Source organism: Phocoena sinus, chromosome 2 (genome assembly GCF_008692025.1).
Source record: "Phocoena sinus isolate mPhoSin1 chromosome 2, mPhoSin1.pri, whole genome shotgun sequence".
In the NCBI taxonomy this organism is placed as follows: domain Eukaryota; kingdom Metazoa; phylum Chordata; class Mammalia; order Artiodactyla; family Phocoenidae; genus Phocoena; species Phocoena sinus.
Window position 1 is genome coordinate 104,271,086 of NC_045764.1, and position 27,542 is coordinate 104,298,627.

The window sequence follows — 27,542 nt, forward strand, 5'->3', positions numbered from 1 at the left end:
GACGTGCCTCCATCTAGCCCCTGGTCCTGAGGAGTATGTCCATCCTCTCTGACTGGTTCCTGAAATTTTTTGTTTTCAATCAGTCTTCCCACGTGGGTGGAGAGCACTTTCTATATCTAGGATGTCAGAACTCTCGAGGGTTACCTGTGGTCCTGGGGTGAGCTGCATCCAGGAGACTTGCCCAGGAGTTCTTTCCCTGAGTCCCTGGAATGCTCTGAATCTTTTCCCTTGGGGTTGCCTCTAAGTCCAGTTGTCCCCTTCCCTGAGCAGTTTGGGACTGTCTCTTACTCCTGCCTTTGTTCTGCTTCCCAGATGGCAAGTAGCCTCCAGCTGTCTGTGGGAATTTTTTTTCCTTGAGAGAGAGGGAAGAGAGGGGTAGTGATACCATCTAGTACTACAACGATGGACCTGTAGAGGAAAGGGGGGTGGTGTATAAAGGAATCCCTTAGGCACTGGGTGGGAACAGTTGAAGATCAAGGTTTTAGTGTGTAACCCACACTTCTTTAGCACTTTGTACTTCCCAGAGCTCTTTCACATCCCACACATCTTAATTTACTCACTGGGACTCTGAGGCAGGCAGGGTGTAGATTATTTTCCTTTGAAAGGTGAAAAACCACACAAAAAAAATTATGTAATTTGCCTGAGAACAAAAAGCTAATGACAAAGCCAGGAGGTTCTCAGCTAGAAAGGATTTTTATAAAGAAACTTGCATGGCTTGCAATTTGTTAAAAAATAATGCATAGTGTAATTTTTAGAAAAGTAGAGTTTGGGATTTGGGGGTGGGGCAGATCCATTGTTATAACTAGCCTGATCCTTCTTGCCTGGATGGTCCTTTACAAATGACTTATTTCCCAAATCAAGTTGGGTTTGCTGGACATCATAAATTAGTAGCACCATGACAACCGTGGGGAAAACAGTATGCTGCCATCATAGTCTTTCTGGGGCCTTCCTTTCCTTCTTTTAGCTGAATGTCTAAAGAAGCTTCCAGAAAAGAAATGCTCTACATATGTAGGCCAACCTTGAACTTCTTTTTAAAGAGGAGTATGAATTGCTGCCCAAAGGGCGTATCAGATAATCTCCTAGACCATAAGACCACTCATTTCCATTCCTGTAGTTGACAGGACACTAGAGACAAATTCTCTCAGTCCTCTTTCTTGTGAATTTAGTCTTTTGGGAAATTTCCTCCAGAAAATGGCTACCCCTGGGCGCCTTTAGACCAGAGCCTCTCCTTTATCCAGGGCTGGAATATATGGAAATGTCAAGGGAATCTATGTCCATCGATTCATAAAAATGGCCAAAGAGGCCTGGAATGTCTGCCCATGTGCCCTGTACCAACGTGGATTTAAGAAAAACACGTCCATTCTTCTAGCCAGCAGTATGGTCTGGCAGGCATCGTCAGCCTGCAAGGTTTTACTACTTTATTTTGGATCCATCACAGAGAATAGCCCAGAGCTGAGCTGACGTACATGAAGCCTTATGTGCCAGGCACGGGGCTAAAGGCTTTACATTCATTATTTCATTTAATCGTTATGATAACCTGTAAAGTACATAGCCACTCCCATTTTAAAGCTAAGAAAACAGGCACAGAGAGAGTCAATAACTTGCCCAAGACCACCCCACCAGGTGAGACTGGAGCTGGAACTCAAAGCAGGGCAGGACCACAGGGCAATGCTGCCTCCAGTAAACCACCACAAGGCGGCGTCCTGCCCATGTCCACTCCAGTTAAAGGTGTGTTTTATTTTTAGTCCCCCGGGGGGTGTGGGGTGGGACAGTTTACACATTGTTCATTCCCACAGTTTCTGTCCGAATGCCGAGGCTTATTTCAGTATGGGAAAGTTTCAGACCAATGAACATGCGTCCACCAGTATCGGTCACTGTAATTCCAGGTGTAAAAAAGCAAAACTCCTTGAAGGAAGCCACTGTACTGTGAATAAAAAAGTACGTGTGATCGTAGGAACCAGATTTTCCTTCCTGGGGCAGTAAAAGAAAGGATTGGTTTACGAAAAACTAACAAAAAGCTTCAGGTTTCAATCACCAAGTATGTAGTATTATAATTAAACAGAGCACTTGGTGCACATGGTCAGAGCATATAAGAGGAGTTTTCTTCAGAAGCCGTGAATCATCCAAGCCATGTTTTAGCTCTCAGGGTAAAGCTGAGAATTCATGAGCTCATTTCCCTTCTTTCCATGTCATCTGACAAATAATCAGAGTGGTAAAGCAATTGGGATACAGTGTCACAGGATGAAGGCTCCTATTCAGTGTTGATAAGTGAAACCTGGGACTTGTCGGAATGGCGATTCCTGTCCAGCCTCTGACACATCTAGGTATGAGTGTGTGATGGGGCCAGACCCCACTGAAACAGGCGTCCTTGAACGGGTTTGAGCACTTAAAGACAGGAAAAGAATGTATGTTCTATAGGAACAGCACTCTATCTGAGAGAACCAGTAGCATTTAAATGCCTAATAGACAAACCGTGAGCTCAGTGACAGTGCACCTCAGTGGTCATTTTAGAATCCCTTAGGTCTGTCCACTGGTTCCTGTGGGACTGAGGGAAAACAAGGTGGCTTTGCCCAACCAGCCTACATCCTGCAGTGCCCAGTGGGACAGGCCACTGAAGCAGCCCCCAAAGACCTGCTATGCCCAGGACCGTGACTCATCTGCAGAAAGAAGAAAATGTGGCAGAAAACTTCAGGGGTGGGAGGGGGTTGGGAAGTGAAAATCCGCCTCAGGAAATCCTGAGGCTCCAGATGAGGCTCAAGGGAGAAAATATAATGGGGGTCAAGGCAGAAGGTTACACTATAGCAGTAATCCAGCTTAAAGGCACATTATGTTAATTTCCTTGACGGCTTTTAATTTGCTGGTTTAAATCTAGTGAGCATCTGGAGAAGCCAGGTGCCCCACTGCTCAGGCCTGCTGGAGCCATTTTATTTTCTTTGCAAAAGACAAGATGACTAGGGGCAACAGGAAGGCAAATTTGGGAATAAAAATGTGTACATTTTCCAAACCTCCCCAGATAACTGTGACACAGAGCTTGGATGGAGAAAACTGCCCTAAGCCACTATAAACCAGCGCTGTAATACAGGTAACATCTTGGGTAGGAGGGGTTAGTGTGAAGCAGAATTTAAGAAATGTCGGGAAGCAAGGCGAAGAGCGTGGGAGGGGAGAACGGGGAGAGGGGGTGATGTATAAGTAGAGATCAGTTTTGCATCAGACTGGCTCGGGCTCTACAAAATCATTTTATGTATATGTGCTTCCTGGATTTTCAAAAAGGAAACCAAAAGGAAATCCATCTTTTGTATCATCTTGTTGAAAGACAGCCATTAGCACACTCACGTTTACTGAAATAAAGTAAGACTTGCCTTGTGGGTGGGATGTGTTTTTCTTCCATGTCTCAGTCTTTGTATCTCTCATGCTCTGATCATGGCCCACCTGAGGCACTTTCAAATTTCACTGACCCCTGGAACTATTGTCTCCTGCCAGTCTATGTCCAGATAGGCAATAAGGGGTCACTAAGAGAATTCAGGTGAATCTAGGAGTGCAGCTCAGCTCTTTTTAAAAATTTTATTGGAGTATAGTTGATTCACAATGTGTTGTTAGTTTCAGGTGTACAGCAAAGTGATTCAGTTATACATATACATATATTCATTCTTTTTCAGGTTCTTTTCTCATATAGGTTATCACAGAATACTGAGTGTAGTTCCCCGTGCTATACAGTAGGTCCTTGTTGGTTATCTATCTTATGCATAGTAGTGTATGTTCATCCCAAACTCCTGATTTATCCCTCCCCCACCCCCATGCTTTCCCTTTGGTAATCATAAGTTTGCTTTCAATATCTGTAAGTCTGTTTCTGTCTTGTAAATAAGTTCATTTGTATCATTTTTTAAAATTAGATTCCACATATTATATCGTGAATATTTGTCTGTCTGACTTAGTATGATCATCTCTAGGTCCATCCATGTTGCTGCAAATGGCAGTATTTCATTCCTTTTTATGGCTGAGTAATATTCCATTGTGTGTGTATATATATATATATATATATATATATATATATATATATATATATACCGTATCTTCTTTATCCATTCCTCTGTCTATGGACATTTAGGTTGCTTCCATGTCTTGGCTACTGTAAATAGTGGTGTGATGAACATTAGGGTGCATGTATCTTTTCTAATGTCAGCTGTGTGTATGCATATGTGGATGTGCATACATATGTCCAGCTACCACCCAGGTTTGCCTACGCCAGGGAAAGGAGGGACACAGGATGGCTATCATCAGGGAATGATATGGAAACATTTGCACTTGTTTGAAATTTATTTCTGGTATTTTTATCCTCCCTCTTCTATCTCACTCAGTCTGCTTGTTTAGGCAGATGATGACTGATAAGTCAATACAGTTGACTTTTGAACAATGAAAGGGTCAGGGGTGCCACCCCGCCACCCCCCCCAAATAATAAGAAATCCGCCTATAACTTTACTGTTGGTCCTCCATATGTGTGGTTGGTTGAATCTGGATTCAACCAGCTATGGATTTCATAGTACTGTAGTATGCATCTGTTGAGAAGAACCCCACATACATGTGAACCTAGGCAGTTCAAACCCCGTTATTCAAGGGACAACTATAGTTTTTCTAAGCATGTTCTCGTTGACAGCAAGAAGGAAAGGCATTACTGATTTAAAAAAATATACATTTGTATTAATTCTCCCGTAAAATCTGAGAGCTGGTTGTGGTATAATTGCTAACAAAAATTGTACTAAAAGAAAAGGTCATCTTTGCAAGTCAGTGGGTTTATAATTAGTTCACAAGGGTGCCTTTAAATACCTAATTAACTAAAGGCCAAGTCCTCATCTAGGCAAACCATCTCTCTATCCTTTTTTCTCTGGAGAGTGGAGGTGGTAGGTAGCCTTTCCCTTCCACCTGCAGTCCTCCCAGGAAATATTTCAAAGTCTGCCTGCTTCACTGTGTCTATGCCAACCTACAGAGGGCTGTTTTGCTACAGTGATCACCAAAGCCACTTCCCTTGAAAGCAAATGGCGATGGAATAAGTTGCATTTGCTTTCCCATAAAAATAAATTGACATAATTTGATCGAGTCTTCTTTCCAATTTAAAAGGACATGAAAAGAGTCTGCTGAATGAGGGCACATGCGGTAATATGTACCTGAGTTGAGCACGTCACTAATATCAGCAGAAAGGTAACTACTAGTCAGCGTAACTGCTTTGCTCATGAGAAGAAAATAAAAAAACTTAACTCTTGCTGGATAGAAGCTCATTGTCTAAATTAAGGTTAGTTAGCTCTTTAGTCTTTTTTACATTTCAAGTCCTCCCATTATTAGAATGTCCATGAAGAAATGTTATCAGAATGCTAATCCCAATTCTTAGGTCTCCTGGAGGCACACAGGGTCTTCCCATTAGCAACAAAAGTGTGACGTTGCCTACCTATCTGGTAGTGTTTGAGAGATTTCCCAAATAACTGAGAGAAACGAACTTTCATCACAGAGTTCAAATATTTAATGACAAAATTAGAGTTTGCTGTATTAGTGAATCACAGAGCAGGTGTTACTTGTCTCTGAAGGGAACAAAAATGATATTTGACATCTCAGGGAACTTCTGAAGAATTAATAACTGTACAACAGACATCAGCAGTGTCACAATTCTAAAATTTAAAAGCAAAACCTATCCTTAATATCCTTTATTGAGGGCATTCTGTAAATATTTTTACATAAATGCATAACCTTTGTTAGCCACAAAAGTAGTATTAAGACAGATTTCACTGTAATTTTAAGTCTAACACATAATCTTTATTTTTTCAGAGCTTAAAAAGGTTAACTACTGACCTTGTTACATTTTACAAATACCTTCAATATGAAACATTAACCTGAATCACTGTCTACTTCCTGCACACAGGTACCTAATAGTACTAGGGAAGAATACTACAGCTACATTCCAGGAAGAAGTGAGAACACTGGGAAGTCTCTTTTCTTTACGAGTTGTCAATACAATTTAAGAAATCCTTCACTGAAATGTAGTATTTCCAAAACTCAATAGTGAGGTGCAGAAATGAAACAAAGAAATTAAATGTATTTTAGCAAGCCACTGAATTGGTCCCAAATAATGTGAGTCATTTTAGCAATTTTCTCTAGGTTAGACTGTATTAATATTTTGTATTGAAGCACCTTCTGCAAAAGGATAGCAAAGAACCTCACGTACGTCATCACAGGGCTCGCTCCCGTGCAAGAAGTCAGGAGGTCCGGGAGGGACTGGGGTTGCTGTTTGGCCTCTTCTGTGGGCAGAGGCCTAGGTAGTAGGACTTGGACACAGGGAGGTCAAGGACATGACCACAGTCTGGAAGCAAATCAATAGAGGAAGGTAAAAACAATGCAGACAGGCTTTCTTCAAATCCTGGATATTTCCAAGAAGACTTAAGTCTAAAAGGATAAGCAGAGAGTGAGGAAAGAGGGCAAGATGTGGAGTACTTATATTTATGAAGAGTAACTATCGCAAGTCTACCGGAGAGGAAAAAATCTCAGATTTCACAGTATGCTTATGACCTCACCCTCTGCTACTTTAGAAGCAGCTTCACAAACACTGATGTTAGATACCTGGCGACAAATTGAGTTTGGCTGATTGTCAGGGCGTTTTAGACTTACCATTTCAATTATTTATACCAGCTATCTATCTGAAGCTAGAATTCCATTTGGGAAGATGAATATATCTGTGTGTGTGCGTGCGTACGTGCATTTTCTATACTGAGGCCTGCAAAGAAAACCTATTTGGCGTGATATTTTCAGCTTTTCTTAGAAATTGTAAATGCTTCTAATGGTACTCACCAGATAGCAAGTTCCTTGCTTCGTTAAACTTTTAAGACACCAAAAGAAAAGTACAAAATATTATAGTACATTTATATAGTTTACTCGATAAATTTTACAGAGAGTTTTCTTGAACTGGATCGTCTCCCTAAGAGGATTCAGAAATTTGTCTCTGGCAAATCCCATCTCCCTTTTGACACATAGTGACTAAGATCATTTTTTCCCACAATAGCCCAATTTTCTATCTCCCTGGGAATGCTTTTATCAGGAGAACTTAAGCTATTTAGATCAGCATAAATAATCCCGAAGTCATCACATGCTGCTATGTAAGAGCCTGCAATACACGTGGCCTCAATGGGTAGGAAGGAATAGAAAGGGGTCCTGAAGATCCCGGCAGCTTAAAAAAATCAACGCATCGCAGCGGGAGGCTGAGCATGTATCTGGGATGTACAGCTTGCCTCCTTGTTTCAGGAAGACAAAGCACAGCTTTTATATTTAGCATTTTAACCTTCTAAGAAACTAAACTCCCAGACTGAAAATCCAGGCCTGTGTTGAGTGATACAAAATCAGGAGCTGTATGAACCAACCTCATTCAGTCTGACTGCAATGTAAAGGCTTCATGACTGTGCTGTTTTATGTCAGACCAGGCAAGTTGCAGTTGCCATGAAATGCAATTTGTCAAGAAACCCACACTTTAAATTAGATTAATAGCAATAACAACATCAAAACCTCCAAAAATCAGACAGCAAGAACCGAAGGCCATTTCCCAAGGACATCATGAAGGCGTCTCTAAACAGGCATGACTTGTAAAAAGAGAAAAAAGATTTTAAATGTAGTATCTTTTCACATTATCCTTTACACAGACCTTTATCTGGACAAATCAATTCTTGATAAAAATCCAAGCTCTTTTCAAGACCAGCTACCGTAATTTGGGACAGTGACGAAGAAACATTCATGAATGCACAGAGGTTTTTAAATGGGCTTTTCCTTAGGTCTTTCATCTCAAAATTTTATCCTTTATATGGTAATTCTAAATAATCAGCCTGGAAACAAGTAATGGAAGAATTTAAACTGTAGCTCAGAAAGTAGATTTCTATCTGTGATTCTGATTTGTTTTTGTGAATGCTGGTGATGGCTCATGCAAAAAGTTACTACACAAAAAGCAAAATCTAAGACTGCTGTTTCCCCTGATAAATCCAATTGTTTTTTCTAATACAGATTTGTGTCTCAGGATTTAGAATCTTAACCTTCAAATTAAGAGTACCTAAGAGACTGAGTGAAGCCAATCACTGCTTGACTTTTATTTCCAACCAGGAACAATAACATCTGACGTCACCACATTAAAATGTCTCCCTGCTTAATATCAGGAAAAAAATACAGTTTAGACCTAGCTCAATATATCATTTGGTCCGAATTTCATATTCAAACTATCAAAAAAAAAAAAAGCCTTAAAGAGAAAACACATACAGACACACGCATACACACAGTGGGAAAAAAATAAAGCTGATGCTTGCAGCATTTCTTAGCAAGATTATTAGGGAAATGTATAAACACAACACCTTTTCTCTCATATTAACATCTGAAAAGGAAAAATAACCTAAATGTCCACATTTTGGGAAAAAAAAGAAGCAAGCGGAGGTCCAGAATTCTTGTAAAAACTGCTGAACAAACTTCATTTTCTCTTAAGAGGTCACCAGGAGAGGCAGTTTCTCAACATTTGTGCTTCATGGCAAGCTAAGGAGAGAAAGGGACACAAGTAAGATGTTAGCAGCAGTGGGGAGAGTTCCTTTGCTGCTCCTTCCCCACATCCGCGATGAGAAGCGACACCAAGATTCTTCTTGCTGTGGCAGATCACCTACAGTGCACAGCGGCGCTTAGTAAATGTGCAGCGTGTCCCTAAACAGTCCACTGACTCGTCCTGCCAGTGTTGTCGTTGGTGTATGTGTCCAGGTCAGGGAGCGTGCTACGTGATGTTCCTTCATGCCACTGAAGGAGCAAATGGAAGAGCCACAGTAGAGGCAGAATGAGTGACCTACCCTAGAAACAAAGGCCTCTGGGCTCCCAGGTTACTAGTTATCCAGGAAGACCAACACTCTCCAAATGTATTTACTGACATCTCGTAAAGTATTAAAAATCGCCAACTGTAGAGAAACAAACAAGCTGCAATAATCCACGTGATATCCTGGACATTCAACCAGGTCCAAAGCACTTGACAATTAGACTGTTTTACCAACCAGGACTGAACAATAGACCAAATTCAGACCTTGACTTACTGCTCCCACTGGTATTTGAAAAATGTGGTTTACTGAAATGTTAGATCTTTATAAATGGGAACACCAAATACCACTGTATCATTCAATAGCTTCCCAAGCCCAGCTGGAGCCCATGATAATATATTTAAGGAAATGTATGCAGGTACAAAACATAAAATTAATCTGACATTGCTTTCCTTAGCCGGATCCCTTCCAAGGAGCCCATATACTGACGTGAAGCAGAAGGCAGGTTTGAGGCTGAATTGTGATCCCTCATGTGTCTAGAGTCTGGTATTAGGGATTAATCCCTGAGACTGGGGCTGGAGTTACTGGGGGTAGTCACGTCGCTAAGTTAATCTCTACTTGGGCAGCGTCAGCTGGAGGGGCTCCAGGTGCCTGTACCTGGTGAAGCCAGCCTAAGCGAATATCCCCAAGGACCTTTTGCAGTGCTGATGCCACCAGCCAGTCAACTGTCAGATGGTGTTTGTGAAGCCCTGAGTGTGTCCAGGCTGCTGTGCTCAGTGCTGCGGGTGTCAGATGGTGTTTGTGAAGCCCTGAGTGTGTCCAGGCTGCTGTGCTCAGTGCTGTGGGTTTTTGCCAAGAAGGTTAACTCCTGAACTCGAAGAGTTTACAGTCCAGGAAACATGGTGGGTGGAAATGGCAGAGCCAGGGCTCGCTCTCAGATCCGTCCCGCTCCCTGGCCACACTCTGAGCCCCTCCACTGTATGGCCTCCACTTCTTGCTCTGTGTCTACTTTTAATACATTATTTAGCAATGTGGACCATTCAAATCAACACAGAGCTGGTAAGTGTCGTGCATAATGAATACCAACCATAAATATTTGATCAGTGCCGCTGTCCTGTTATTCACTCAGCTGTTAACCTTCAGCTAATGGGCTTTGCCAATTTACCCACAGTCATTAATCCTCAGAAGCAATCGTGTTGCTTCTCACGCCAGACCCTGGTTTTTACCTCTCCAGTGCAGCTGGGACTGGCGCTAAGGGGAGCCCCAGCCGGGCGGGGCTGTGCCAGTTCAGCTTTGCAGAAGTACAGCTGGATTGGACATTTTGCCATTTGAGGTATTTTTGCATACAGGCGCATCATTTCCACGCTACCTCGTTTTGTTTGTTTTTTTCTTTAACTTCCTGGGAGTTAGAAGCTTTAGAATATGGAAGGCACGATACTGTTGCTTCCCTGCTACAAATCTGCTGTATGACCTTGAGCTCTAAGTCACAATTGCTCCGTACCTCGGTTTCCTCATGTCTATAAATATCATCTCCAACTCAAATGCTTATGGATTAATGTAGATGTCAGAGTTCCTACAGAAGAGAAGTTAAAAACTTCCTTTTGCTATATTTTTGTTTTCTTAATGTTTCATGGAAAGCTTTCTCTTCCAAAGCTGTGTAAATGACTCCATCTAAATTATAATAACAACAATAATAGAAAAAACAACAATGATAGAAGAAGTTGTTACTCATACAGGGGGTATTTTTTTTAAGAGGCCTGGACTCTTGAGGTCCCTTCTAGCTCAGACCCACAGGGAGTAGATGACCGTGGTAGGGACAGAGGCAGCCATTCCCTGCCAGTGAGGGATATGCCACTCACCACTCCCTCCCCTACAAATGTGCGCTTGTGTGCAGAACAGGGCAGGTCACTGTTCTTCTTGGTGGGAAATAAACAGCATCTGAGGATGCCTAGGTGTGGGTATCCCTCTCGCCTGCTGACTCACCAGCCAAGGCAGGTGGCAAAGCACTGCACACACTGCACTGTTGCACTTTCTGAAGCAGGCCAGGCCTGCTCTGTGGCTGAGCTGGACTTCCCTAAGGTCTGAGACCATACCAAGCTCATAGTTCAGGAAGGAACCACGCTTCCCAAGCCAGGCTGAACACAGCTGGGGGAGAGGGGTTGCAGACACATTTCCATTGGCTCTGCAGGAGTGAATCGCCCACATGTCTTGATGGCAGGCTCCTACAAAGGTGATCCACTCACTAATGCACCTGGGTCACAGTAGGAGTCCTGGGAAAATCGAGAAAGCCAGAGATAGCCTCTTCTGTTGCAGTCCAGAAGGTGTGCCCTACTCTCCAGCTGAGGTTGCATGCTCTCGTTCAACCAGGGAGCCCAGAGGAACTGTCACCCAGCGCTGCCTTTCTCTGTCAGGGCTCTAACAAGTGCACTGTGTCTCGACGTCTAAACACAGCCCACTCTTTATGAGTCGACAGAGCCATGTTTGGGGAGGCAGTGGTGGAAGGCCTGGGTTCCATCTCTGAGCTCTCTCCTCACCAGTAGGCCTGGTAGGGGCTTGGCCAGTGAAATGACATCTTCACAGACAGCCTACACTAGTGGGACAAATCGGGAGTCCTGGTCCCTGGGAAAATAGCCACACCTTATCTCAAGAGGTCAACCTCCTCCTGAGGAATCCTGCCCATGCTGGTGATTCATAAGCACACATCCCAGACTTGGCAGTTTTAGAAAACTGCAAGTCTGGTTATTATTGTGTCTCTCTCCCACTCCCTCAAACTACAGTAAGAGACACTTAGCAGCCCCTCCTCCCCAACCCTTACGCCACCCACAGGAGAGGAAGCCAAAGTAAGTGGAGACTGCCCCCTGCCGCATCCATCTCTACGGAAATAGGTAACTGGCTGGTACCAGTCCTCCCAGTGGTCAAAGCCAGAGACCCCTGTGCCTTTGGTGGCTTAATCAGTTTCTGTTCTGACGGGTCCTGTTTGCAAGGGCTGCTCTGTGTTTAGAAAGTGTCAGCATTCAGCAGGAGGCCCTCCCACCCCCCTTTGGAGGGCACAAAATCTTTACCACCAGTCCCTCCCCACCCCTGTGCTGGGATCCTCAGTCACATTTCTCCAACCCTCTACAGTGCTCGTCATGTGATGGACTGGAGCAGGCTCAGCAGAAACCATCTTTATGGAAACAATTATAACTAATATTAACTGAGGTTTATATGCACCAAGTATTGTACTAACCAATTTATAGGTTTGAATGCATTCAATTCTCTCAACAACACCCTAGGAGAAAGGTACTATTGTTAGTTAGCCCTATTTTACTGATGAGGAAACTGGGGCTTAGAGAAATTAAGCCCCTGCCCAAGGTCATGGAGTTGCTAAATCAAACACAAGATGTTAACTACCATACCATACTGTCTTCCCAACTACCTAGCAAACTTGGCCACAGTATCAGGGAAACAGGGTGACCAGGGCCAAGAATTCTGGCCATCTGGTTAGGTTATCCAACCCAGTGTTTGTGTGACCTCCTCTGGGGCGGATAGTGACATGGATGACCTCCAGGTATTGTCTACTCCGCATTAGGAAGAATGATTTCACAGACTTCCTTGGTAACCTGGTTCATGGCCTAATCATTAATCTAAACTCTTATTTTAGCAGAATGTTATCAGTGCACCATTGAGTGCTCTATTCTGTATAACAAGACACGAAAGAGAATTGCTGCAATATCGCCCTTCGCAGACTTGAAGACAATTAAAAAATAATTCCTGTAGTCTTTTCTTCTCCAAATCAACACTTTAAATGTTCCCCCAGACTTCCACTGCCCATCCCCCTTTTAAATCACTACAGTTGCTGTTGCTATAAATGAAGTTGGGTGGGAATTCTAACATCTCCACTCCATCATTATTTCTATATCACAAAGGCTGCAGAAGGGATGCGGGGAACCACAATTCTGAGCTTGCTCCCTCTGTGACAGCCGCAGCAAGACAGGCTCTGGCCCCCAGCAGGGCTGCCTGCATTTTCAGCCAGGTTTGAACTCCAAATGGGCCCCTAAGGCAGCAGTACAGTAAGACACTGTCATGATAGGGAACTGATGACACGAGATGGGTCTGTGCAAAGGGGATGCAGGAAGGGCAGGCTAGATGCATCCACTCAGATCTGGATCTGCAGTCGGGCCTGGCCTTAAGTGTCGGGAGAGGGGCCAGCCTGGCTGAGCTGGGGAGATTTTTCCCGTTGCTTTTCAGGTTGTCCATTCTTGGTTCCTCAGCAAAAGCGGGGTTTTCTTTTGAAGCACATTAATTTTTTCCCCAAAGGTCACCTGAAAAGCCTATCTTGAAAGGCCAGATCATGAGTTTGACATGCCAACAGTTATCAGCAAAAGTTGTTTCTGGAAACCTAAATTCAAAATCACTAGCCAGAAAGGAGCTGCCCTTTGATCCAAAGTACAAGAACAGTAATAAATCCTCTTTTATCACCTGACAAACAGGGCTTCTCTTTCCTTTGGTCTGTGACTGCCTTAGATAGCTGGCTGCCAATAAAAACTCCCCCTTCCCCTTCTGAAAGGCACATTTTCAGTGCATGTGTACACCTGAGGCATGTGGAAAACACCATTCTCTGGACCCAGAGGCAGACGGGAATTTTGCAGGCAGCTCTGCACTAGTCAGGTCAGCCTTAGGAGGTCCAAGGCCCCTCCACAGGGGAAACTAGCCCTGAGGTGCCCTGGGACTAGAATTTGCTTTTTTGTATAGTAACGAGATAAGAACACAGGATGCGAGGCTCATGACCAGAAAGGGACAGCATGGAAAAGTAAGCACAAGAGCCCACAGTCCTCTTTCAAGCACTGGCTAACAGAGGAGGGATATTCTTGCACCTGTCCTACCCCCACCCCCATCCTGTTCCCAGAAATGGGAGCCTTAAACTTCTGGGTAGGAAGTAAAGATGGTCCACATTTCCCAAAGATACGGGGTCAGAGACAGGGATGAAGACAGCAGAAACGAGATAACCAAAGAAACAGGTCCAAGAAGAAATCTTCCCAACTCTGGTACTTACTAAGTAGCAGAAGGAAACTGTATACGGGGGCCAAAAAAAAAAAAAAGGCTTGACTTTGTGCCTCCCACCTGGGAAACATGCTGAAATAAAGTTTTGGGCACCAAAGCTCCCCGACAACCCAGAGCTGAGCCCTCGGCTGCGCTGCGGGACCCACCTTGTGTGCAGTTTCTGCAAACTGCTGGGCGCTGTTCCTCATGTCTTCCGTCTTCTCCTCTGCGCGGCCTAAGCGCTCCCCGCGCTCGTTCAAGGCCTGGCTCGCCTTCTGCACTGCGCTGGTCACGCTGTCGGCCGCTGAATGGAGGATGCTGTTTCCTGAAACGGGACAGGAAGAGCATCAGAAGCTGGCTCGGCTGACCTACAGTGACACCCCCGCCCAGGGTGAGCACCCCGAAAAAGCAAGGTGGGTCAGACTCTGGAAAGGCCTTGAGTGTCTAGGAAACAAGTCAACTTTTCTTCCGACTTGGTCTGACTGACTCACTTTTAGGAAGAATACCCACTGACTCTAGGACCTGGGCAAGTGCTGAGGGCTTCTTTCGCAGCCCCATCTCTGACAGCACTCACTTCCGTTCTACCGGCATTCTGTTTGGTGAGGCTCAGAAGAGCAGGGTCCATCTGAATTTAGGACTTGGCTTGCAAAGGTAGATGGGAACCCTAACAAGTCCATAGAATTAGGCAAGTTCAGTGAGACATATCTGGATCATATGAGCATTTCCTCTTGACCTGGGGTTTAGATGGATAACCACAGGAAAATTGGGAGTACAGAACTTCTCCAGATATGATGCTCTGTATTCCTTTCAACTGTTCCCTTCCATTTTACTCCTTCACCCCTATATGCACAGCCCCACGTAAGAAGCTATCGATCAGTCTCAAAGTTCAGAGGAGATATGTCAGTTCCCAGCCTTGAATCCCGAGCCATGGCCTGGATGGTTGGTCCTCTTGGCCTCTGATCTCAAGTATATGAAATGTGGGGCCTCAACACTGTATTCTAGCCAGCAGGTGAAACACAGTGACAGAAACCTGTCCTAGAAGGAACCTGGCACTCCCAGGTTCATGAATGATGATACTGAGAAAGTTGAAAACCATCACATTTCAAATGGTTATGCATCCCTGACATCCCACGTACCAGGACTGGAAAAGAGAATCCAACAGTGACGAACTGGCAGGTGCATAACCCATGGAGACCTAGAAACTTGCCAGATTGCAACCAAAGGAGATTTATAGCTGTGTTTCGTTCATGCTGAGTGGGAGATAGTTAAATGGCATTTTATATAATAGCTGTATGTCTTTGAATAAGTTTTTATTACATCATTTAGCTTTGTACCTGGGATGGATGCATCTAGCCACAGACAGCTTTTAATAGAAACGTAATTTCCGCTGGTCTCAGCTGCAAAGGCTTCCTCATTTCTCCTCTGTGGGAACAGTCTGTGGTTTGTGGAAAAGGATCTCAGGCAAAGAAAGTGCCTGCCCCAGAGGAAGCACCTTGTAAATTGTTTTCCACTTTTCTTCTTTAGGGGTGGATTTCAAGGGCTTCCACTCTGCACTAAGGGGAGGAGAATGGAGTTAGCTTACTGTTACTGAGCTGCATCAACACTACTGGAGCCGGGATAAGTCAGCACAGGTTAACACAGGAGACGTGGCTCTGGAGAAACTGGCTGAATGCAAGGGTTGGAATGGAAGGTCTGTCTTGGTCTTCAGAACAGATTTAGGAGGAGAAATCTGGGTTCCCATTTGCTTTCATATCATGGTTATGATTATAGCCTATCACCACTGCTTAATATCTGAATAGCATTTTGCAATCATAAAGCATCTTTACAAATATTGTCTCATTTGATTTTCATAGAAATTCTACTGAGAAGACTGAGACTAGGTGAGGTTCAGGGCTTCCACAAGATCATGTCACTAGGGAAGTGACATAGCTAGCACTGGAACCTGGTTTCCCAATGCCTTTTCCTTATTCTGTACCTTCCTCTCTGCAGGTGTGGCGTTGGTCACGGAAAGCAATTACTATGACAGAATTGTGAGAACACCAGCATAGATAGGTTTTGACAGGTTATTTCCCAAGGTAATGCCTGACTGTTTCTGTCCTAAAGAAACCTATTCCTCTTGGTAAATGAAGAGTTATTGCCTAAGCTGCATTGCAAGCCAGGTGCTCCCAAGAAGGAACAGGCCAAGGGGAAAGAATAAGACAGTGAAGGGACTGAAGGTGCAGAGGAGTTGGGGGAGGGCACAAGAAAATCTCCCCTTCCTGCTTCCTTCCACATGCCCACAGCTTAGCCGCCAGAGGCTAGAGAAAAGATGGGGCAGGGTACCTGCAACTCCACGGCCAGGAACAGCTGCATTAAACCAAAGGGATTTTAGAATTAGTTATTATAAAATCAAGAGGGTATATTACCAGGATAGGTTTTCTCCCCGTCGGAACTGACCCTCGTGGTGCCCTCAAAGTGAGACACATCTGTGTTTCTAGAATGAATCTGCTTTGTGTGAGCCATACTGTTTTCCTGTCATGACTTTCTTAATCTTGTACAGACGTCAGATCAACACTGCACCCAGTTTTATATGATATTGTTTAACCAAGAGTTGTTATAACTAAAAGAGAACCAAATGCTGTCTTCATTAATTCAGTGATGACACTGCTGACCACTATCAATAAAAAATCCACCTTCAGTTATTTTCAGCCATGAGGATGGATTTGAACAAATCTCATCACCTCAGCTGAAATATCCTCCCCTGGTTTCAATTCTACCTGTATTTCAGGCTCAGTGAAGTCCCATCGCCTTTATCAAGGTTCAGGTCAATTACATTCTCTTCTCAACTTTGTAAGAACTGTCTGTATCCTTCTTGGGTGACTGATCAAGTACAGTCATGGGCAACTCTTCTACCTCATTTCTTCACCCATAGATGTGATGACTTCCCAGCTGGATTATATATTCCCTGAGGGCACCTTTCGCTCTGCTGACCATTCCCTAAATCCTGAATCTTCCTCCTCTAGATTCGGGTCTCCCGCTTGCTTGCTCTATTCTCTCTGATATCTTGCAAATGCTGTAATTCCAGGGTTCTGTCCTTGGCCCTCTTCTCTTTCTCATTCTGCAGACTCTCCCTAGGACAATTCTACTCAGCTCATGGCTTCAATGACCAAATTTTTGCTTTTTTCTAGGTTGTGCTGCTGAGGCTCCAGACCCACGTTTTCTTACTGGGCAACTTCAGGTGAGTCACCGAAAATCATCTTGAATTCGGTGTGTCTACACCTGACCCCATTATCACACCAGCTTTTCCTTTGGGGTCCCCTGCTCAGTCAATAACTCCCCTATCTGCCCAGCTTTCTCCTCAATTCAGAAATCTGGGAGCCCAGTCCAGATTCCTCCCTCACTTTTACCACATACGACTACAAGTCACCTGCTGTCCAGCCCTCTACTCTCCGCCCTCTTTGCCAGCTTCATGATCTCTCTATGGATCCAGTCCCTCTTGCCTTCAGAGATACAGCAATAGCCTTTTGTTGTTAGGTGGCCCCACACCTTTTCTGGTTCATCTTCTACACGTTTCTGTAGTACACTTTTAAAAAGGCAAATTTGTTACCATCTTCTCACTGCTTCCAAGAAAAAATTGAGAACTTTGCCCTGCCTCTCTCTCAGCTTATCTTAGAACCTCATCCATTTTTCCTCTCCCTAGCGATCTCCAATCCCACGCCTTGCCAAATTACCTAAATTTTCGCAGATGTGTCATGTTTCTTTTACCTGTATGCCTTTGTGCTTACTGCTACCTCTGTGTGAACTCTGAGTCTCATCTTAGCCTTCCCACTTACTCCTATGTGCTTCAGTACACTTCAGACCCCTTTCCTAGGAAAGACTCATGTCTAGCCCACCCTAAACCATTGTTGCCCCCAACATACACAGTATCTTGTGTCTATTTCAAATGGTGCATTTATCATAATGCATGTTATTGCTGGGTATCTAGTGTGAGCTCCTTGAAGGCAGGGGCTGGGCCTTTCTCACTTTTGTATTTGCAATTCCTGGCACATAGGAGAGACTCAATAAATGTTGGTTGGCTTAGAGGCAGGAAAAATATATCATCCTTCTAATGATTTCTCCATGGCTTAGCAGAGGGTTGGACACATGACTGATGCTGTTACGTGATCTAACTAGGTCTTCAAACTCTAAACTTGCCAAATGACTAAGGGTTTAGTCTGTGTCTAATGAAGCCAGCTATCTCACCTAGAGATTGTTGCAGGAATTCAATGAATTAAGTCAACAACAAAATGCAAAAAGGGGAATGCTTTTGCTATAGTGAAAGCAAAGAGAAAGTTGGTAAAAAATCTGTTGTTACCAGCCTTAAAATAAACAACTACAAGGTATAAAAATAACAGAAGTTAAATAGCTTTTAAATCCAATGCAAGAATAGCAGTTGCCTGACCACTTACTATGTTCTAGGCACTTACTAAAATCTGCTCCTCACAACAGCCTTATGCGATGGCACATCACTGATCCCATTTTTACCAATGCGAGCACCAACGGAGAGAGAGAGAGGGTTAGCAGTGCACCAAGGATCCCACAGTAAGTGAAGAGCAGAGCTAGGTTTTGAACTCAGGAAGCCCAGCTCCAGAGCCAGTTCTCTTACTCACTGTTATATTGGCTCTCCATGGGAATTTTCTTGTATTTGAGATTAATACAGTCTGCATTAACTGTAAGGAATGAAGACTTCAGTGTAGCAGTTCCTAAAGCATTTCTTAACGCCATAATACAAAAGAAAACATCTTGTCATTATTACAAGCTAAAACAATTTACTATAGAAAATTTAGAATACATATTACCATAAAAAGGCAATAAAATCGCGTAGTATTCAATTGCTTAGAGATAACCACATTTACATTTATGGTACATTTTATTCTAGTAATTTTTCTGTCTATGTTTTCCTAAAACATGGTTGTGGCCATACTATATATATTTAGTACTGTATCCTATTGTGGGTACTTTCCCATGCCATGGAAAATTCTTTGAAAATACTGTTTATAATGGCTACATAACACTGTTGTAATTTATTCAGTTATTTCCCTTTTCATTATTGGGTGCGTGTTCAAAAGTGTCCATCCTTCCTTCCTTCCGTGCACACCACTGTATTTCAACTTCTGTATACACTGCATTTAGCTCACCACCAAAAGCTTAGTTTCCATCTGTCACCATTACAGTTGACCCCCTTTTTATCTATTTCATCCTCCTCCGACCCCCTTCCTCTCTGGTAACCACTACTCTGTTCTTTGTATCTATGTATCTGTTTTCCTCTTGTTTGGCTTGTTCATTTTTTTAAAAATTGATTTTAACTTAAAAAATATTCCACATATGAGTGAAATCATACTGTATTTGTATTTTTGTTTCTGATTTATTTCACTTAGCATAATACCCTCAAGTTCCATCCGTGTTGTCACAAATGGCAAGATTTCATTTCTTAATGGCTGAGTTCCATTGTCTATACATACACACACACACACACACACACACACACACACACCCCATATCTTCTTTATCCATTCATCCATCAGTAGGCTCTTAGGTTGTTTCCATATCTTGGCTTTTTATAAACGATGCTGCAGTGAACACAGGGGTGCATATATCTTTTTGAATTAGTGTTTTCATATTCTTCAGATAAATACCCAGAAATGGAATAGCTGGATCATATGGTAGTTTATTCTTAATTTTTTGAGGACTCTCCATATTGTTTTTCATAGTGGCTGCACCAATTTACATTCCCAACAACAGTGCTGAGGGTTACCCTTTCTCCACACCCTCTCTAACACCTTTTTGAAAATAACCATTCTAATGGGCATGAGGTAATATCTCATTGTGATTTTAATTTAAATTTCCCTAATAACCAGTAGAATTAAGAAAACAGTTCCATTTACCATTGCAACAAAAAGAATACCTAGGAATAAATTTAACAAAGGAGGTAAAAGATCTACACATTGACAACTGTAAGACACTGTTGAAAGAAACTGAAGACACAAAGACATGGAAAGATATTCCATGCTCATGGACTGGAAGAATTAACACTGTTAAAAATATCCATTACCTAAAGAAATTTACAGGTTAAATGCAATCCCAATGACATTTTCCACAGAACTAGAACAAAAAAATCCTAAAATTTATATGGAACCACAAAAGACCCCAGATGGCCAAAGCAATCCTGACAACAAAGAACAAAGCTGGAGGTATCACACTCCCTGACTTAAAATTATACTGCAAAGTTATATTTAATCAAAACAGTATGGTATTGGCAGAAAAACAGACATACAGATCACTGGAAATGAACCGAGAGCCGAGAAACAAATCCACACACACATGAAAAATTAATCTACAATAAGGGAGTGAAGAACATGCAACAGAGAAAAGATTGTCTCTGCAGTAAATGGTGCTGGGAAAACTGGACAGCCACATGCAAAAGAATGAAACTAGACCACTATATTATACCATACACAAAAATCAACTCAAAATGGACTAAACACTTGAATGTAAGACCTGAAACTATAAAAATCCTAGAAGAGAACATGGGCAGTATGCTCTTTAACTTTGGTCTTACCAGTATCTTTCTGGATATGTCTCCTCAGGCAAGGGAAACAAAAGCAAAATTAAGCAAATGGGATTACATGAAACTAAAAAGCTTCTGCACATTAAAGGAAAGCATCAAAAAAAAAAAAGACAACTTACTGAATAGAGCAAGGTATTTGCAAATCATATATCTGATAAGGGATTAATAAAATAAAGAACTCATACAACTTAATAATAAAAAACAAAAATTAAAAAATGGGCAGAGGATCTGAATAGGCATTTTTCCAAAGAAGACATACAGATGGCCGACAGACACATGAAAAGATGTTCAGCATCACTAATTATTAGGAGAGTTTTGTTTTTAAAATGAGGCTGCAGTTACTTTCTTGCATTTACATGCACACACACACAATCTTTGTCCATATCTCTGATATTTCCTCGAGATTAAACTGCTGGTTCAAAGGACACACACGTTTTTGAGGCTCTTGCTGAAAATTGCTTCCCTGAAAGACTCATTCAGTATTCAGAACTATTCATTTGAGTGCATGCTATGTGCCAAGCACTGTTACCTTGACAAACTGGCAGAATGACTTTGAGGGAATGTTTTAAATTCTCTGATCTTTAGTTTCCTCATCTGTAACTCCACCTCATGTGGTTGTTGTAGAAGTTAAGATGAAGATGTATGTATACAAAGTGCCTACAGGTGCTCAGTGAATGTCTATCCCTCTACCTCCCTAAGACCACATCTACTCTCTAGGAACTTTGGAAAAACTGCGCGATCCCACCCAGTTCCTTTGCATGTCTCCTCTTTTATCTTGGGGCTAAGTGTCTTGAAGCTCTCAGGAGACACTTAGATCTGTGTATACTTGCTGTGTGCACCTCAGAGAGAGCTGAACACATGCTCATTAAATCAAGGCATGCCTTGTAAAGAAGGATGCTTAACTCAAAAGTTGGGGCCCATCATATTGTGCTGAGTTAAATCTGGAAATAAAAGTCTCCTGAGGCAGATAGAACAGTAATTCTCTCTAAATAGGCAGGAAGCACATTAATACCCAAATTTATTCAAACAGTCTGAGAAGAGGCTGTCAACCACTGCAAATAATGTCAACTACTTTTTGAACTACAGTCTCTGAGAATAGAGCAGAGACCAGTCTTACTTCATTGACGTTGCATTCACATTGGTTCCGCTCAATATGTGCTTTAAAAAATATATTATGCTGGCATATTTTACGTTAAGTGATTGAGAAGACCTTCCTGAGAGAGCAATTTGAGATAAAGCTATAACGTTGTGTTCAGTCACTGTTTGAAAACAATGAAAATAAATTTAAATGTATAGGAAAATGAGGGGAAAACAATAAGGTATATTGAAAAGTGACAATGGAAGAGAAAGGAGGATTGTTTTTAAAAGCCCACAGACCACACCAACAAATATAAACATAATTTCTTTATATCATCCTAGACTTCGGGTTGTATCTTGGTAATCAAAATTCCTAATTCTATAGCTAGTAAAGAGTCAATTTAAATAGAATTTTCAGCAGGTATTTCCTATATTAAACACACATGTAGATATATGAAGTACAAAATACTCATGTTTGGAAAAAAGCAGGAAAATCATCTAAAAAACAAACAATTGATAAACCTATGGCAGTCTATACTAGGAGTTGAGTAAACATGGTCATCTCAGGGCACTCTCTTTTTTTCAGGGCACTCTTTTAAAACAGAAATCTGGTAATAGTTTTGCATGGACTGTTTATATTCTATAATCAGTTTAACCACAATAAAGCCCCATTTATCCAAACTAATTTAAAGGAAAACCAATTATGAAAAAAACTGGATTTGGGTTTTAGTACCATAAACTTAAAAAATGGGCAGGGAGACCTATTTTAATTTTTTTTCTATTTACCTTTTTTAAAAATTCAAACAAAGTCACAAAAATTATAACCATCCTCATCAGTTCACTCAGTCCCATGTAATTAATTTTTTTTCATCTTGATCTTTCGTTAGCACTTTTATGAATTCATCAGTTTTCCATTAGAGTTCTGAGTTCAGCAGTATAGTCAGTGACCAGAAACCTGTACTTGTCAGAGTCTTTTCCATGAATTCCTTGAAGATGAAACACTTTTATAGGAACATTTTTGCAAAAGCATCAGAGTACACCCAGAACTGTCTGTAAATGACAAAAGACTTAAAAAGGACCACGGTTAAAGATTTGATGAAAGTTCATAATAATGCAATTGACAAGGAAATTTAGTTATTTCTGAGATATACATTTTAAAGTAATAACTAGAATTATGGCTTATAACATTATACCAGAACATATAAGATTTTTAGAAATTTCATGTAATGTCTGAAACATTTATATTAACGTATTTCCATACAAATAACCCAAAGAAAGTTTAGTATTACTTGTTGGGGTTTTTTTTTTGTTTTTTTTTTATACTGCAGGTTCTTATTAGTCATCAGTTTTTTTTTTTTTTTTAAACATCTTTATTGGGGTATAATTGCTTTACAATGGTGTGTTAGTTTCTGCTTTATAACAAAGTGAATCAGTTATACATATACATATGTTCCCATATGTCTTCCCTCTTGCGTCTCCCTCCCTCCCACTCTCCCCCTCCCACCCCTCCAGGCTGTCACAAAGCCCCGAGCTAATATCCCTGTGCCTTGCGGCTGCTTCCCCCTAGCTATCTACCTTACTACGTTTGTTAGTGTGTATATGTCCATGACTCTCTCTCGCCCTGTCAAAACTCACCCTTCCCCCTCCCCATATCCTCAAGTCCGTTCTCCAGTAGGTCTGCGTCTTTATTCCTGTCTTACCCCTAGGTTCTTCATGACATTTTTTTCCCTTAAATTCCATATATATGTGTTAGCATACGGTATTTGTCTTTTTCTTTCTGACTTACTTCACTCTGTATGACAGACTCCAGGTCCATCCATCGCATTACAAACAGCTCAATTTCATTTCTTTTTAAGGCTGAGTAATATTCCATTGTGTATATGTGCCACATCTTCTTTATCCATTCATCCGACGATGGGCGCTTAGGTGGTTTCCATCTCCGGGCTATTGTAAATAGAGCTGCAATGAACATTTTGGTACATGACTCTTTTTGAATTTTAGTTTTCTCAGGGTATATGCCCAGTAGTGGGATTGCTGGGTCATATGGTAATTCTGTTTGTAGTTTTTTAAGGAACCTCCATACTGTTCTCCATAGTGGCTGAACCAATTCACATTCCCACCGGCAGTGCAAGAGTGTCCCCTTTTCTCCACACCCTCTCCAGCATTTATTGTTTCTAGATTTTTTGATGATGGCCATTCTGACTGGTGTGAGATGATATCTCATGGTAGTTTTGATTTGCATTTCTCTAATGATTAATGATGTTGAACATTCTTTCATGTGTTTGTTGGCATTCTGTGTATCTTCTTTGGAGAAATGTCTGTTTAGGTCTTCTGCCCATTTTTGGATGGGGTTGTTTGTTTTTTTGTTATTGAGCTGCATGTAAATTTTGGAGATTAATCCTTTGTCAGTTGCTTCATTTGCAAATGTTTTCTCCCATTCTGAGGGTTGTCTTTTGGTCTTGGTTATGGTTTCCTTTGCTGTGCAAAAGCTTTGAAGTTTCATTAGGTCCCATTTGTTTATTTTTGTTTTTATTTCCATTACTCTAGGAGGTGGGTCAGAAAGGATCTTGCTGTGATTTATGTCATAGAGTGTTCTTCCTATGTTTTCTTCTAAGAGTTTGATAGTTTCTGGCCTTACATTTAGGTCTTTAATCCATTTTGAGCTTATTTTTGTGTATGGTGTTAGGGAGTGATCTAATCTCATACTTTTACATGTACCTGTCCAGTTTTCAGTCATCAGTTTTATACACATCAGTGTATACATGTCAATCCCAATCGCCCAATTCAGCACACCACCATCCCCACCCCACCACGGTTTTCCCCCCTTGGTGTCCATACTTTTGTTCTCCACGTCTGTGTATCAACTTCTGACCTGCATACCAGTTCATCTGTACCATTTTTCTAGGTTCCACATACATGCGTTAATATATGATATTTGTTTTTCTCTTTCTGACTTACTTTACTCTGTATGACAGTCTCTAGATCCATCCACGTATCAACAGATGACTCAATTTCATTCCTTATTATGGCTAAGTAATATTCCATTGTACATATGTACCACATCTTCTTTATCCACTCATCTGTCAGTGGGCATTTAGGTTGCTTCCATGACCTGGCTATTGTAAATAGTGCTGCAGTGAACATTGGGGTGCATGTGTCTTTTTGAATTATGGTTTTCTCTGGGTATATGCCCAGTAGTGGGATTGCTGGATCATATGGTAATTCTATTTTTAGTTTTTTAAGGAACCTCCATACTGTTCTCCATAGTGGCTGTATCAATTTACATTCCCACCAACAGTGCAAGAGGGTTCCCTTTTCTCCACACCCTCTCCAGCATTTGTTGTTTGTAGATTTTCTGATGATGCCCATTCTGACTGCTGTGAGGTGATATCTCATTGTAGTTTTGATTTGCATTTCTCTAATAATTAGTGATGTTGAGCAGCTTTTCCTGTGCCTCTGGGCCATCTGTATGTCTTCTTTGGAGAAACGTCTATTTAGGTCTTCTGCCCATTTTTGTATTGGGTTGTTTGTTTCTTTAATATTGAGCTGCATGAGCTGTTTATATATTTTGGAGATTAATCCTTTGTCCGTTGATTCATTTGCAAATATTTTCTCCCATTCTGAGGGTTGTCTTTTCATCTTGTTTATGGTTTCCTTTGCTGTGCAAAAGCTTTGAAGTTTCATTAGGTCCCATTTGTTTATTTTTGTTTTTATTTCCATTACTCCAGGAGGTGGATCAAAAAAGATCTTGCTGTGATTTATGTCAAAGAGTGTTCTTCCTATGTTTTCCTCTAAGAGTTTTATAGTGTCTGGTCTTACATTTAGGTCTCAAATCCATTTTGAGTTTATTTTTGTGTATGGTGTTACGGAGTGTTCTAATTTCATTCTTTTACATGTAGCTGTCCAGTTTTCCCAGCAGCACTTATTGAAGAGACTGTCTTTTCTCCATTGTATATCCTTGCCTCCTTTGTCATAGATTAGTTGACCATAGGTGCGTGGGTTTATCTCTGGGCTTTCTATCTTGTTCCATTGATCTGTTTCTGTTTTTGTGCCAGTATCATATTGTCTTGATTACTGTAGCTTTGTAGTATATTCTGAAGTCAGAGAGTCTGATTCCTCCAGCTCCGTTTTTCTCCCTTAAGACTTCTTTGGCTATTCGGGGTCTTTTGTGTATCCATACAAATTTTAAGATGTTTTGTTCTAGTTCTGTAAAAAATGCCATTGGTAATTTGATAGGGATTGCATTGAATCTGTAGATTGCTTTGGGTAGTATAGTCATTTTCACAGTATTGATTCTTCCAATCCAAGAACATGGTATATGTCTCCATCTGTTGGAATCATCTTTAATTTCTTTCATCAGTGTCTTATAGTTTTCTGCATACAGGTCTTCTGTCTCCCTAGGTAGGTTTATTCCTAGGTATTTTATTCTTTTTGTTGCAATGGTAAATGGGAGTGTTTCCATAATTTCTTTAAGATTTTTCATCATTAGTGTATAGGAATGCAAGAGATTTCTGTGCATTAATTGTGTATCATGCAAGTTTACCAAGGTCATTGATTAGCTCTAGTAGTTTTCCAGTGGCATGTTTAGGACTCTCTGTGTATAGTATCATGTCATCAGCAAACAGTGACAGTTTTACTTCTTCTTTTCCAATTTGTATTACTTTTATTTCTTTTTCTTCTCTGATTGCCGTGGCTAGGACTTCCAACACTATATTGAATAGTACTGGTGAGAGTGGACATCCTTGTCTCATTCCTGATCTTAGAGGAAATGCTTTCAGTTTTTCATCATTGAGAATGATGTTTGCTGTGGGTTTGTTGTATGTGGCCTTTATTATGTTGAGGTAGGTTCCCTCTATGCCCACTTTTTGCAGAGTTTTTATCATAAATGGGTGTTGAATTTTGTCAAAAGCTTTTTCTGCATCTATTGACATGATCATATGGTTTTTATTCTTCAATTTGTTAATATGGTGTATCACACTGATTGATTTGTGTATATTGAAGAATCCTTGCATCCCTGGGATAAATCCCACTTGATCATGATGTAAGATCCTTTTAATGTGTTGTTGGATTCTGTTTGCTAGTATTTTGTTGAAGATTTTTGCATCTGTATGCATCAGTGATATTGGTCTGTAATTTTCTTTTTTTGTAGTATCTTTGTCTGGTTTTGGTATCAGGGTGATGGTGGCCTCATAGAATGAGTTTGGGAGTGTTCCTTCCTCTGCAGTTTTTTGGAAGAGTTTGAGAAGCATGGGTGTTACCTCTTCTCTAAATGTTTGATAGAGTTCACCTGTGAAGCCATCTGGTCCTGGACTTTTGTTTGTTGGAAGATATTTAATCACAGTTAAAATTTCATTACTTGTGATTGGTCTGCTCATATTTTCTGTTTCTTCCTGGTTCAGTCTTAGAAGGTTATACCTTTCTAAGAATTTGTCCATTTCTTCCAGGTTGTCCATTTTATTGGCATAGAGTTGCTTGTAGTAGTCCCTTAGGATGCTTTGTATTTCTGCAGTGTGTGTTTTAACTTCTTTTTCATTTCTAATTTTATTGACTTGATTCCTCTCCCTCTTTTTCTTGATGAATCTGGGTAATGTTTTATCAATTTTGTTTATCTTCTCAAAGAACCAGCTTTTAGCTGTATTGTTGTTCTTTGCTATTGTTTTCTTTGTTTCTATTTCATTTATTTCTGCTCTGATCTTTATGATTTCTTTCCTTCTGCTAACTTTGGGTTTTGTCTGTTCTTCTTTCTCTAGTTCCTTTATGTGTAAGGTTAGATTGTTTACTTGAGATTTTTCTTGCTTCTTGAGGTAGGCTTGTATAGCTATAAACTTCCCTCTTAGAACTGCTTTTGCTGCATCCCATAGGTTTTGGATCATCGTGTTTTCATTGTCATTTGTCTCTAGGTATTTTTTGATTTCCTCTTTGATTTCTTCAGTGTTATCTTGGTTTTTAGTAACGTGTTGTTTAGCCTCCCTGTATTTGTGTTTTTTACGTTTTTTTCCCTGTAATTCATATCTAATCTCGTAGCATTGTGGTCAGAAAAGATGCTTGATATG

At 41.3% G+C, this 27,542-nt stretch overlaps 1 protein-coding gene across 3 annotated transcripts in view; it reads right to left on the minus strand.

Moving 5' to 3' along the window:
• Window positions 1-5,486: 5,486 nt before the first annotated feature.
• STXBP6 (syntaxin binding protein 6) overlaps window positions 5,487-27,542 on the minus strand; it is a 273,913-nt gene continuing 251,857 nt past the window's right edge. For all 3 annotated transcript variants that reach the window (XM_032624042.1, XM_032624041.1, XM_032624044.1), the window contains exons 5-6: window positions 13,994-14,151; window positions 5,487-8,541 (exon numbers count right to left, since the gene is read on the minus strand). In XM_032624042.1, coding sequence (XP_032479933.1) covers window positions 8,518-8,541; window positions 13,994-14,151 — 182 coding nt within the window. In that variant the 3' untranslated portion in view covers window positions 5,487-8,517. The remainder of the gene's footprint in view (window positions 8,542-13,993; window positions 14,152-27,542) is intronic.